Source organism: Euprymna scolopes, chromosome 29 (assembly GCF_053919585.1).
Source record: "Euprymna scolopes isolate OS-2025 chromosome 29, ASM5391958v1, whole genome shotgun sequence".
In the NCBI taxonomy this organism is placed as follows: Eukaryota; Metazoa; Mollusca; class Cephalopoda; order Sepiida; family Sepiolidae; genus Euprymna; species Euprymna scolopes.
Window position 1 is genome coordinate 16,832,393 of NC_136510.1, and position 13,517 is coordinate 16,845,909.

The window sequence follows — 13,517 nt, forward strand, 5'->3', positions numbered from 1 at the left end:
TGTCAGATTTTTCTTTTTTTAATCTAGGGTGAATTCTTAAGAGCCGAAACTGTACTAGCATAGGTGGTACTATCAAGATGATGTATGCATTTGAGGACACTTCATGCTAAAACAAAAGCTTTTCTTACCTTGCGTCGAATAAAATTAATCAATTTAACTTGTTGATAAAAATCCAGGTTTCTACTTTTCTTTATGGCCACCAAATCTAAGCCATGCACATCCTAAAAAGAAGAAAAAAACATTTTCTTTTAATTTATTCTTGAGAAATACCTTTAAGTTTTAATGCAGAAAGCGAGAGATGTTCAGTTTCACAAACCTTTATATGATGCTGAAGACGATCAGAATCAATTGACGAAAACGGACAAAATAGACAAACTGCTTGTGAACCACTTTCATCGTGCCAATCGTCCCAAGTCCTTTGATTTATAAAAGAAATAGAAATTTGTTAAGTTTGACTAAAAATTCATTTAAAAAAAAAAAAAAAAATAATTCTTTCATTCTCTGATGCTGGATCCAATACGATCCGTAATTAAATATTTCAACTTTAAAATAAAAGAAAATTTGAATGCCTTTTTTTTTTTTTTTTTTCTTTCTTTTAATAAAATATTTGCATCCTAACATGTTTCGAAAACGGTTTTGTCTGTTTATTCAAAGTTTTTAAATTCATTTATTGCACCCCCAAGAGAAGATCGGGTTTAGAAAAAGTGCAGTGAAAGGATCAAGTTCACGTTGGTCTCCTGGCCGGTAAAGTAGATGTAAACCATGTGTTAACTTTTTTTTTTTTTTTTTTTTTATTAACTTCTATTTCATGATCAGTTCGCCTGAGAGATGGCTTCTGATTGGGTTACCAGAAGGGAAATTGAATGCTTGCATAAGTCAGCACTGAGCTTATAAACCAAATCACAAGCAGTTGCTGTTTACTTCAGACCCAAACTCATTCCCTAGTTTTAAACAAAAAAAAATTTTTTTAAAAGGCACCAGTCTCAGCTGATATCACACAAAATAGTTGTGTAATATCAAGGCAGATGGAAAAACCAAGGAAGGAGAACACTGGTCGAATCTAAATTAGAAGTGTACAGAGAGTACTGAAACCTGGGGAGGAGGTCTTGTTGACACAAAAATCTGAGAAAAGACCAATAGTGGTTGCCAACTATGAACATGCCCGAAAAACTTTTTAAAAAATGGGAGATTGGAAACAGTGATGGCTGAGAAGATACAATACAGAATAATGAAAATGACTGAAATAATAAGGAAAACCTGAAATGTGGAAACTTTTGATACAGATGTAAAACACAGAAACAACATGGAATCATAAAAACTGAAACTATATAATTATAAGTTAAACCCCCACCCCCACCAATCATAGTGTCAGCATAAACTGGTGTCACAAATAATCGAGGAGGCTCAAGGAGGATAGAAAGCACCAACCAGACCTCCACTGGATAAGTGCAGAGAGTACTGGTACCTTGGAGAGGCTTATTGCCACTCAAATCTCAGAGAAAAATGAATAATAAAATTCAACAATTTAAAAGCATGTTTAACATCTTTATTAAAAAATTTTTCTCTCTCTTCATCCTTGGGATCCTCCATCCCTTTTTTTTTTTTCTGGCAGTTGTCTTTGTTCAACATAACAGCTGACCGACGACTGTTCGACCCAATTTCACTTTCTTTTTTTTTTTCTTTTAGCCAACTATCATTAAGGATTTGGGAAGTGTGTGTGTGTGTGGGGGGGGGGGTAACGATAAATTCATGGGGTTACAATCTTGATAAATTCTCTGCTTTTAGCAGGTCAAATTTTACATCTGAAATGCTCCAAAGTGTATCTCAAAGTTACATGGTATGTTGCTCAAGACGGGGAGATCCATTGATGACAACTTGATCCTCTTGACAAATAAAAATAGCAACGGACAGAAGTTGGAAGTTATTAACAAAATGTTCTTAAAAAAAAAAAATAGTAAGATTTCTTTTTCTACTACTTCTCGCACGCATACAACTTAGCACAGCGTCACTTGATTTAGACATAAAAATAAATCTCAATCTTCAATAAGAACAAAAAATTATGGCTAAATAACATGGCAAAATAATTTTTTTTTAAATGTCTATTTTCTAATGAAGACGTTTTTATGGGTTAGAAAATTAGAAAAATATTTTTTTTAAATCTGCATTTTAATTGGTCTCCGAACGATTATATTTTTCAAATGTAATTGCGTTTTAACAGTGAAAATACTGTTTTTTTTTTTCTTTCTCTCTTAATTTCAACCTTTTCTTATTTGTAACCATTTTAAGTTTTACAAAATGAAAATGGAACCATACTTACTCTTCATCCATGTCATGTTCAACATTTGCTTCTTCAGCCGATTGAAAGTTTTCCCAGTTTTTCCCAATTTCCTAGTGTAAAAGACAAAAAAAAATAACTGTATAGAACATGATGAAAAAAAAAAATACCAGAAAAATTTTTGAAAATGAGGAAAAAAAGTGACAAAAAGAATCTCACCAAATAATTAATGATGTAGAATTTATCATAAGTTTTATTGTTCGACTTGATTCGCTTGTGTTGCTTTTTACGCATGTGTTCTTTCAGGGTTGGACGATCTCGAAAGGTTTTCTCACAATACAAACACTGTAAGCTGTGAAAATTAAAAAAAGTAATTTTGTTTTTCAGTTGGTGTTAATGTTTTCTGGGGTTTTTTTTTTTTTAGCACGATCTTGTTTAAGAAAAATCTGTGCTTAGTCATAAAGAAAGTCTTATTTTTAAATGGTGCAATTTTTTTGGCACAGCTATATCTATAGTCTGATTGAATAACAAGTTTTTGTTTTATTTTGTACTAGCAAGGCTACCTGGCATTGCCTGGGGCCATAAAAAAATAGGTTAAAAACTGGGTAATATTGAAGAATTACTCATTATACTCTTCAGTTATGAAGACCGAAAAGTCAAACAACGCGATGATTGAATGATTATCATTCCCCGTTTGTAATAGTTTTGACTTGTTTCTTTTCAGTATTGATTTTAAAGACAATATTCATGTTTATTTATGTATATATTGCAAATAAATATAATAGACTAGCGGGGGGGGGGGCTACCTGGCGTTGCCCGGGTGTTTCGAAGTGTGTGCTCTTAAATCAAAAATAAATGGAGGGGGGGATAAAAAAGGCCAGAATGAGTTACTGAAAGACGTTTGAACTTATTTAAGTAAGAAGAGAATTGACAAGTAGAAGTTGTAGAGTTAACGACGTAAGCAATAACTATTCAACATTTTCTGCGTGACAGTTTTTAATGAGGTCAATAACCCGGTTTGTTTGTTTTTACCTAACTTTGGGGAAAACCAGCTTCCCGTTTATTAGGGGGAGTGTCTTGTCTCAAAATGAAAGCAACCGTCTGATATGACGATGATAAGCTGACATTGACCAAATGTTACATCGCTTTCTGGAGACCACGTGGGCCAGTTATTCGAATTGAGTTTCATTTTTTTTATACCGAAAAACGAAAGCAACATGTGCCAATCCGAAAATGTCGAATATTTAACATTTCAAAGTCGGGCAAATTAAATAGAGAGGCGATCCTCGTTGTTAACTCGTAGATATTATCATTTAGACGTGATATAAAAAGTTTTAAAAATGAGTGACGGCTTCAAGAATCCGCCGGAAAAAAGCCTTTGGTAGACATACACAAAAAGCGAACATACATACACACATTTTCGCTTGTATATATATATATATATATATATATATATATATAATTTTGTTTCATTTGTTTTTGTTTTTTTTTCAATATTGAAAATAAATATTTTAAGGACACATAATAGATTAAGTAAAGGGGGTTTTCAGAAGTATAACTTTCTAAATTCTTCATAAATTTTCCTCAACTTCAGTTTTCAATGCTCATAATAGATTGCAAGTTTTCACATTCATTATTTTTTAAAAAAGATATATAAATAATTATTTAATTATTTAAAGACAATATATTTTTTAACTTGTGTGAAAATAAACATTTATTAGGAACAAGGCCGATAGCCATTAGTCGCATGCTCTCGTGTAATGAATGAATACGTGAATGTAGGATTGACATGAAATTCTTAAAGATAAACTAAAATGACCGAAAAATGGGCTCAAATGAGTAAAAAGTAAATGACTTTAATGAATTTAAGGATGAACTGAATGACTTTAAGAATGACTTGAATGCTTTAAAAATAACTGGAATCCTTCAAAAACAACTTGAATGATCTGGAGAATGACTTCAATGGCTTTGAGACTGACTGGTTGTAAAATGGGTGATCATTTTACATTAAATTAATACGGAAAAGTGATCCCCCACTTTATATCGCAAAGTTACAAACATAAGTACAGCATGTAGTAAGAACAGATACTATACTTTGATCTTGACCAAAAGGTCAAGAAAAGCTAAGAACAGCATCTATTAAAAACAGACCTTTGATCTTAACCAAAAAGGCCAAGCACAAAAGTGTTACCGATGGACCAACTTATAATGTCGCTTGCACGCGACTAAAAAACAATAATAAAAATTGTAATAAAACAATATTTATTTGCAATATTGAAATAATAAAAAATATGATAAAACAATGTTTTCAATGTTGAAAAAGAAAAAAAAATTAAGAAACAAAACAATAAAAGCAACAAAATTATCTTATATTTATTTGCAATATATACATAAATAAGCATAAATATTGTATTTAAAGTCAATACTGAAAACAAACAAGTTAAAACTATTACGAACGGGGATGATAATCATTCAATCATCGCATTGTTCGACTTTTCGGTCTTCATAACTGAAGAATACAAGGAGTTATTCTTCAATATTACTAAAGTGTGTCTGACACTTATATTAAAACTTCAATCTCTCAATCCATTACTCAGTCTCTTCTTCCTGCCGTTTTCTACATTCCTCTCCTTCACACCTTTTTTAGCTCTGCTTAGCCCATTTCTCTCTCTTGTTTTAATGCATTGAAAATAATAAAAGTCATTCACCTATCCATTGTATAATAGATAACACTGGAAATGGCTGGGAACCCCCCCCCCCCAAAAAAAAAGAACCCTTCCCGCCAACAAAACCTCGACCCAGTTGACCTCAACTCCAAAGAATGAATAATTTTTTAAACTTTAGATCTTTAGTTGTAAGCCGTTTTAGTTTAGACGGTCATTGAGATTGGCTTCTATATTTATGTAGATTAACGTTTTGTTTTATGGCTTTTATCTACGACTAGCAGGGCTACCTGATGTTGTTTAGAGCCATGAAAAAAAAAAAAAAAAAAATAGGTTAAAAAGTTTGTGTAACATCTTAAAACTTCTATTTCTCTCAAATACATTTCTCTATCTTTCTCCCTTCTTTGTTTTTTCACACCCCTCCTCCCCACCCTTCTTTTCACATGCACCCAGCCAATTCCTTTCTCTTATTTTAATGTATTGGAAATGATAATATAAGCCATTCACCTCTTTATATCATAGACAACATTGAAAATGATTGAAAAACCAACCTTTTCTCCCTACAAAACCTGACCCAGTTGACCTCCAAAGAATGAATTTTTTTTTTTTTTTTTTTTTTTTTACGTTTGATATTGTTCGTCCAGAACAACACCATTCAAGAATATATCAACATTCTGGGTGTTTGTTTTGTAGTTTTCAAGTTTTAGTTGGATATACAAACACATACAACTGCACTTTATATAATATACTAGCTGGATGTTCGGCGTTGCCTGGTCATACAATACGCTTAATCATGATATTTTAATTTATGCAGATTGCCTATGTATTATCAATCCTCTATTAATTATTATATATTACGAGGAATAATTTGCCCGGTGGAATAATATAAAATAATGATAATGTCATTCATCAAATTCCGTCTGTGTTTGTTTACAATATCATGTCAGCTGATATTTGGGCTTGACGATGAATGCCCTTGAGAAGTCACTTCTGATTAATGTTTAGTTTTAAAATATGCAAACGAAGAAATGATTTGCGGCAATTTTAAATGGTGCTTTTTTTTTTTTCTTTTTTTTTTTTAAATCGTAAATTGAACTCATTAATAAGAAAAAATTTAAAATAAAATTGTGAAGAACACCTGGGTTTGAACAGGGGATCATTTGATCTGTAGTCGAATGCTATGTCACCAGATTATAATAAATCTGTTTTTAAGAAGAAATGATTTGCTGAGGTTTTATTATTTCCCTTGGTTGGTGTAACATAAAATATTCCCCCTGTAAAAATTCTTCTTTATCTGTAAGAGAGAAAGACAATTAAGATCAGATGTTTTCGATTTTCGATACTTATCGGATGAATTTCTGTACAAAACATATCTAACATATTGTCAGACATATAAATCAGCTTTGTATGAAATTTGAAAACGATATGCGGAACCTATGAGGAAGGAACTCACACACACAAAATAATTTTCGCATTATCTATATATCTATAAAAGTGAACGTGTCTGTCTGTCTGTCTGTGTACATTTCCCTACGCAATAACTCTGTCAATTTTTAGTCTATAGACTTGAAATTTGAAATACCGGGTACTGAGATTTGGGAAAATCAATGTGACAGGTGTCAGCCAGAAATTTGGCTGTTAAGGGGTCAAATTTCAACGATTTGACCTTTAAGAACTCTACCAAACTCCTCCGACAATTTTGGGTCTAGACACTTGAAATTTTAGATATAGGTTCCTTGAACATGGATCTAACTTAATAAAGTGATTTGAGCCCGAAACAATAAATTTTAAGGGGTCATAATAGGGGTCAAAGTTTTAAAAAATTAACCATTTTTTTTGTTTTTTTGCACAGCATACACCTCCAAACACCTGAGCAACGCCGGGCACCCCTGCTAGTATAGCAAGAATAAAAAAGCATTGGAAATGCAAAAGGATATAGGGATGGTATGCCAAAAAGTATACAAACAAGATAGCTATGAATGGCTAGGCACATGGAAATAGAATTGCATCCAAAGTATAGCCCTATAGCTTTTCTCCAATCTTCATTCCGTGCCATCATTACAGTTGTAAAAAGCACATAGGGCTATACTTTGGATGCAATTCTATTTCCATGTGCCTAGCCATTCATAGCTATCTTGTTTGTATACTTTTTGGCATACCATCCCTATATCCTTTTGCATTTCCAATGCTTTTTTATTCTTGTTAATTAGTATTTTTACTTACAGTCTTATTTTTAAACTTACATTCATGATAGTATTGTCTTTTTTAGGAGGCGGCTCATTGCCGCCTCCATTAGTAGCAGGTCGCTTCCTGCTGGGTTTTAGGTCTTTGGGTTTTGGACCTTAGGAGTTGCCTCTTGGTCCTCTATCGGTTCTATATTACATAGAGAGTGGTACCGCCTCTCTGATAAAACAGAGTATTATAAAGTTCTAAAATGTTCATACCTTCACTATTAAATTTTTCTTGACTTTCTTGCAGTTTCTTTTGCGGTTAATTTAACTTATTTCCTTTGGCGTTTGGTGAGTTCTTAGAAGAACTGGTCTGATCTACTTTTCTTAGCGAGCGAAGAGATTCAGCTGCATTTAACAATGGTTGCTATAGTGTATTTTTGCGCATGCGTGAGAATTTCAAGTTTCCTCCTTATTTTTCAATAGTTTGACAGTAGTCATGTGTCTTTCTGCCAAGAGCGACAGACGGCAGTGTTAGCCGTGATCGTCTAGAGGTTAGGACCCCACGTTGTGGCCGTGCTAACTTAGGTTCGAATCCTGGTCACAGCATTGACATTTTGTACATATTTTACAGTCCAAAATCTGAAGAATTATTTGTTTTTATAACATTGTTTTTTGACGTCGTACTTGCTGATAGGTTACTCTTATAACAATTTTGATCAACTGAGATAAAGATTTTGTGGTTTCATTAACGCTGGTGGGTTACTGTTTAAAGAAAAAACCTTAACGTTCACCTCAAATATTCAGCGTCCAAGAAATATAGGCCACTGGCAAACTGGAACGTCTGTGAGCATCTGGTGTATTATTTGGAGCTGTCCCTTTTGAGAGAAGTTTCGTGTTCGAAGTGGTCTGTCTACATCGGGTATATAGTGTTTAAAACTTGTTATTACACGTAATCTTATTTAATTATGGAGTTAGCTAAAAAGCGATGGGTCACTGCACTTCTCCGTGTAAAGAGCAGTCGATTGATGCTTGAACTGTTGTCAGAGACCGTTCGTACACCGAGATACATCGTCTCAAAAGAAAGAAGAAAGAAGAAGAAAGAAGAAAGAAGAACAATTGGCCATTTTTGTACCCTTTTTTTTTGCTCTCTTTTGACATTTTAACCGACGTTCTGACACTCGCTGGATTCGTAAGACACTTCTCTGTAAGAATATGTGCTTTTTGAAACATAAGTTGATTTTAGTTGAGATTTGGATAGTTTTGTTTTGTAGGCGTATATAGGCGTGTACGGGCCATCCCTATATAGAGAGTGCTACCGCCTCTCTGATATATAATAATATATAATAATATAATATATGATAATATATAATAATATATGATAATATAATATATAATAATATAATATATAATAATATGTAATAATATATAATAATATAATATATGATAATATAATATATAATAGTAGACCTAACATGAAAGTTGTGTTGTTTAAATGATTGCAGCAGACAACACAACTGACCTTATCTTTTTGAATGCTTTGTCCACCTTATATTTGATGCTCCTTGCAACTAAACAAATCGTCTAGCTGAAAACACTATCAATAATTCCCCCCACTCTTTATCTGTGCCTAAACCTAAACGTAGATTCCATGAAAAAAAGCTTCTTTCTTAGAACTGCATGCCTGTAGAACAGTCTTCCGTTTTCCTGCTTTCCAGCTGACTACAATCCGATTGTCTTCAAGTCCAATGTAAACAAGTTCTTGATAAGCCGTTCCACTTAAGTCAACAAATTTACCGAATTTCCGTAACTGACAATTACTATATTGTTCAATTGACTACTGTACACTCATTAACCCTTATCCTCAAGTGGTCTTTGGGCCTTGATAAGTGGTGATGCCTATGTAAAAAAATCTAGTGAACGATTCAAGGTTCCGTAGTTATTTACTACAAACAGCTAGCAACACTCGGTGTTCATAATGAAAATAAAGCCAAATCTCTATATTAATATTAGACTACCCGTGACCCATTGGGTCAGTATGTTATATTAGCTATGGAATTAATGTATGAGCGTGACACTCGTGATGTAAAGAAAATTTTTTGTGACATAACAGAAACATTTCTATGAAAGTATATTAAAATGAAAAAAAAATATAGATAGATTTCTATGAGTCGTTCTGTTTATAATTGTTTATTTTTGAAAAAAAAAAAAAAAAAAAAAACTTACAGCCATTGAATTATAAGTGGTTTGCCATACTTATAGGTAAATGTGCACTGAACAGATACCAGAATACTTAAAGTTAAATTTTGATATATTTTTTAATTTAAACACAAAAAAAAACCATTGGGATGCTGAAAATGTACTCTGTAAAACAATAGGTTTTATTGTCGCGTTGATTATTTATCTGTAATGCATTTAAAAAAAAAAAAAAAGATTCTCGGGTTATTTATTTATGTTGGTAGTTTAGAAGAAAATAATTTCTAAATAATAACATTAATATTTCAGTGTGCAGGACAAATTCTGCAAAAGTAGCAATTTGTGTTTATTTGTTTATGCTGTTATAGGTTTATGTTTATATGCGCAAGCGGAAGTCGTAAACTGGATGTTGGGTTACAACACCCGTTACAAGGTCATTTGAGTTTTATAATTATATAGATAGCTGTTTAGCCCTAACATGTTCTGCTTCTTGCCTCGATGTGGGTGTTTTTTTATTATACTATAAATCGATTATTTATTGAAATCAAAATCTTAGCAATGAAGCATTATACAAAATTTAAAATATAATTTAATTGCAAAATGAAATCCATCAACTTCATAACTCGTTTCCCTAATTTAGTCCTCACAATCCATGAACGATATTTCTGACAAAGGGGGAAGAATTGCTGTTTTCTGGCTTGGAATCTATTCATCTCACACTTACTGTTGTCAATTTTTGGATCTTAAAATACTATTTTTTTTTAGCTTCTATATTAAGTGGTTTTATGCCTTGACTGGAGCGATTTCCAGAAATAAAAAAAAAATTAATAAAAGTCTGGCATTTTAACATTTTTCTTAATAGCTATAAACAAAAAAAGAAAATGGATGAATGAATTACTATGAAATCCTCCAAAATCTGAAAAATGATTTTAAGTATTTAAACTGACTTTAAATTTCTAAACAAATTATGTATTCAAAGCTCATAATGCTATAAACAAAGATTAAACTATGGAAAACAAAAAAGGGGGGAATTAAATTGATAATTTAATGACTAAAAACTTAGTTTTGTTTTTTTTACCCCACATAGGAATCACCACTTATCAAGGTCCGGAGGCCACCTGAGGATAATGGTTAATGAGTGTACAGTAGTCAGTGGGAAAATGTCGTAGTAATCGTCAGTAGTGCAAATTTGGTAAATTGGATTACTTAAGGGGACGGCTCGTCAAGAATTTGTTTACGTTGGACTTGAAGTCAACCACATTGTAGTCAGTTAGAAATCAGGAAAATGAAACAGAATTTCACAGATGTGCAGTTTTAAGAAAGAAGCTTTGTTCATTAAATCTACATTTAGGTTTAGGCACAGATAAAGAGTGGACAAAATTATTGATAGTGGTTTTAGCTAAACGAGTGTTTTTCACGAAAGTTTGGCGAGGGGGCACCATATATTGGAGCTCAGACAAGTACTCGCCATGAAAATAACAATAAAGCAGAGACAGGCTCGCAACGTCTCTACTGTGGGAAAGAGGTTGCAGAGAAGAGAAAAGGATATTTTGAACTCTGTCAAGGCAGGATAAGGTCATTCTAGCAGCTCCTGCTCAGATGTGGCAACAGTACTCCATTCTTGGACATACTTTAATTGAATGTAACTTAAATTTAAAAAAATAAAAATAGAATTGGGACAAAACAACAATAAAATGTAAAAACTCCTGGACAACACCGGGTGAGCATATTCAGTTGTAAATGAAATAAAAACTTTGTTTCTAAGAGGTTAACATGGTTTGCTTGAAGCATTGTCTAGTGTGTAGTAGTTATAGCCCCGTGTACATGTTTGAACTAAAGTCAAACACCTATTTGAGGAAGGGAAATTTTCCCGAAATATCATACAATATGAAACTTCCATCTAACCATGCTAACGCAAGTAAAAACACAATACAAGCAGAAAAAAATCATTTTTAAAAATACCCTGCGTTGACAGAGTTCAAAATAGACTTCATAACATAGTGGGGGATGCCTTTTTCTCTTCCCTACAACCTCTTTCCCACAGAAGAGATGTTGCATGCCTCTCTCTGCTTTATCACTTTTTATGGCAAGTGCTCGTCTGAGCTCCAATCTATGGTCCCCTCTTCACCCAACTTTTACAAAAAACATTTGTCTAGCTGAAACCATTATCAATAACTTCCCCCACTCTTTATCTGTGCCTAAACCTAAACGTAGATTCCATGAACAAAGCTTCTTTCTTAGAACTGCACACTTGTGAAACTCTCTTTCATTTGCCTACTTTCTAGCTGACTACAATATGGTCGTCTTCAAGTCCAACATAAACAAATTCTTGATGACCCGTTTCCCTTAAGTAATCCAATTTACCAAATTTGCACTACTAACAATGACTACGATATGGTCCCATTGACTACTGTACACTCATTAACCCTTATCCTTGAGTGGCCTCCGGGCCTTGATAAGTGGTGATTCATATATAAAAACAAAAAACTATAAATTGTATTAATAAAAAGTGAACCTGCACATTCTACCATTATATATCTTAATTTGCTTCAGTTTGTGTCTATACTGCATTGTATTGACTTTTTATATATATATATATATATATATATATACACACACACTCGTTTGTAACTGCAATACAAAGATTCTAATAGCTTATGATTATTACAAACGAGCCAGGCAAAAAAACATTTGAAGATTTAAAATATCAAAATTTTGAAGTTTTTACAAAAAATCTTTAAAATAAAATTTAAAAAAAAAACCAACTCACTTGTTTAATTTTTCTTGAAGTTTATCTAAAAATTCCGTTGTGAAAACTGAAATCGAATTGAAAAAAAAAAATTGTATTAAAAAAAAATTCAAATTAATCAAATTTGGTTTATTGTTAGTTTTACATACTGACATGTTTTGGACAGCTTTTAGGAATGGATTCTCTCAAGTTCATTCTTATTACTTCTCGTATTTTCCTTGCCTTGACTCTGCTACCTCAACTGTTCTACATCTACGAGGGGAGTTCAATAAGTAATGCTCTTGACTCACTTCCAGTTAAGCAATTTAACTGAAATTTTGTATGTAAAATGATTTATATCTCTATGTGACAAATTATAGCTCTGAACTAATTGTGGTTACAAGTATTTGAACGAAATTTGTTGTGAAATAGAGACTTTTGAGTGTCAGCTTTTAGAAATCGATTCTCTCAAATTTATTCTTATTACTTATATTTTCATTGCCTTTCCCCCGGTAAACCGACCCTGCCACCCCAACTGTTCAACATGACCATACCATTAAAGTCTCATGTTTTGAACACATCTCCCTATACTGTCCAAATTTAATCTTTCTCTGTGATTGTGATAATATGGATATCCCTCCCCCTTGAATCATGTTACAAAGTGACTCATAAAAAAAAATATAAAGGGGGGGGGGCAGATAAAGTTCAAAGTAAATAACCCAGAACAATGGTTTGTTTAATTCTTCATACTGCAAAAAACTTACATACCAGTGTCGGAAAGTGGGATTCATAAGTCAGCGCCCTAAAGGAGGGGCACTCTGACCTGCAAAAAGTACCTGCGCAGGCCCATCAGCATTCCCTGGTGAGGGCGCCTCAGGTGATTAGCAATAAACTAACCGCCTTCTCAAAGAGGGAAGGCAAGGCCTGGGAGGGTGGACCTCCTTGAGCTGCACAGAACTAAACTCTAACTGCAAAATCAATAGAGACAAGATAATTACAGGAATGGTCTAATCTTTGTTGATTTTTGGGATCTGTAGAATGGTTAGAGCAAAAAATATTGGAAGTGAAATAAGTAAAAAGACGAGGTGGCAGAGGGTGGGGGTGAGGCTGAAATCTTTTCAAACTCCCAAAATAAAAAGCCTCACGGTCGGTGAGCAATTACCGAATAGTAATTTTTTGCTTATCAGTCACTCTAAGGCATATAACCCAACGCGCATCACCTTGAGAAGTTACGCCGGTGTACGAGTTCCTTTTAGGTCTTTCCGATCATGGAATGCCCAAAAAAATTCAACAGTTATTCTGGTCACCCAGAACAACTTTCACAACACGACAGTTTGGCCTTGATCATCTACACAAAGACAGAGTTTGACGAGGGATTCTGGTTATTCTGTTTCAGCACAAGTTCACAAATCCAGGGAGATAACAACGTGGCATGTGGCCGCACTTATGTTTTTGTTAAGCCACAGGCCACAGCCTTTTCCCGGGGT

At 33.3% G+C, this 13,517-nt stretch overlaps 1 protein-coding gene across 2 annotated transcripts in view; it reads right to left on the bottom strand.

The window, feature by feature from the left end:
- LOC145252511 (zinc finger protein 277-like) overlaps positions 1-13,517 on the bottom strand; it is a 48,739-nt gene that overhangs the window by 2,374 nt on the left and 32,848 nt on the right. For both annotated transcript variants that reach the window (XM_080112017.1, XM_080112016.1), the window contains exons 7-11: positions 12,073-12,118; positions 2,495-2,627; positions 2,318-2,388; positions 317-416; positions 129-221 (exon numbers count right to left, since the gene is read on the bottom strand). In XM_080112017.1, coding sequence (XP_079968143.1) covers positions 129-221; positions 317-416; positions 2,318-2,388; positions 2,495-2,627; positions 12,073-12,118 — 443 coding nt within the window. The remainder of the gene's footprint in view (positions 1-128; positions 222-316; positions 417-2,317; positions 2,389-2,494; positions 2,628-12,072; positions 12,119-13,517) is intronic.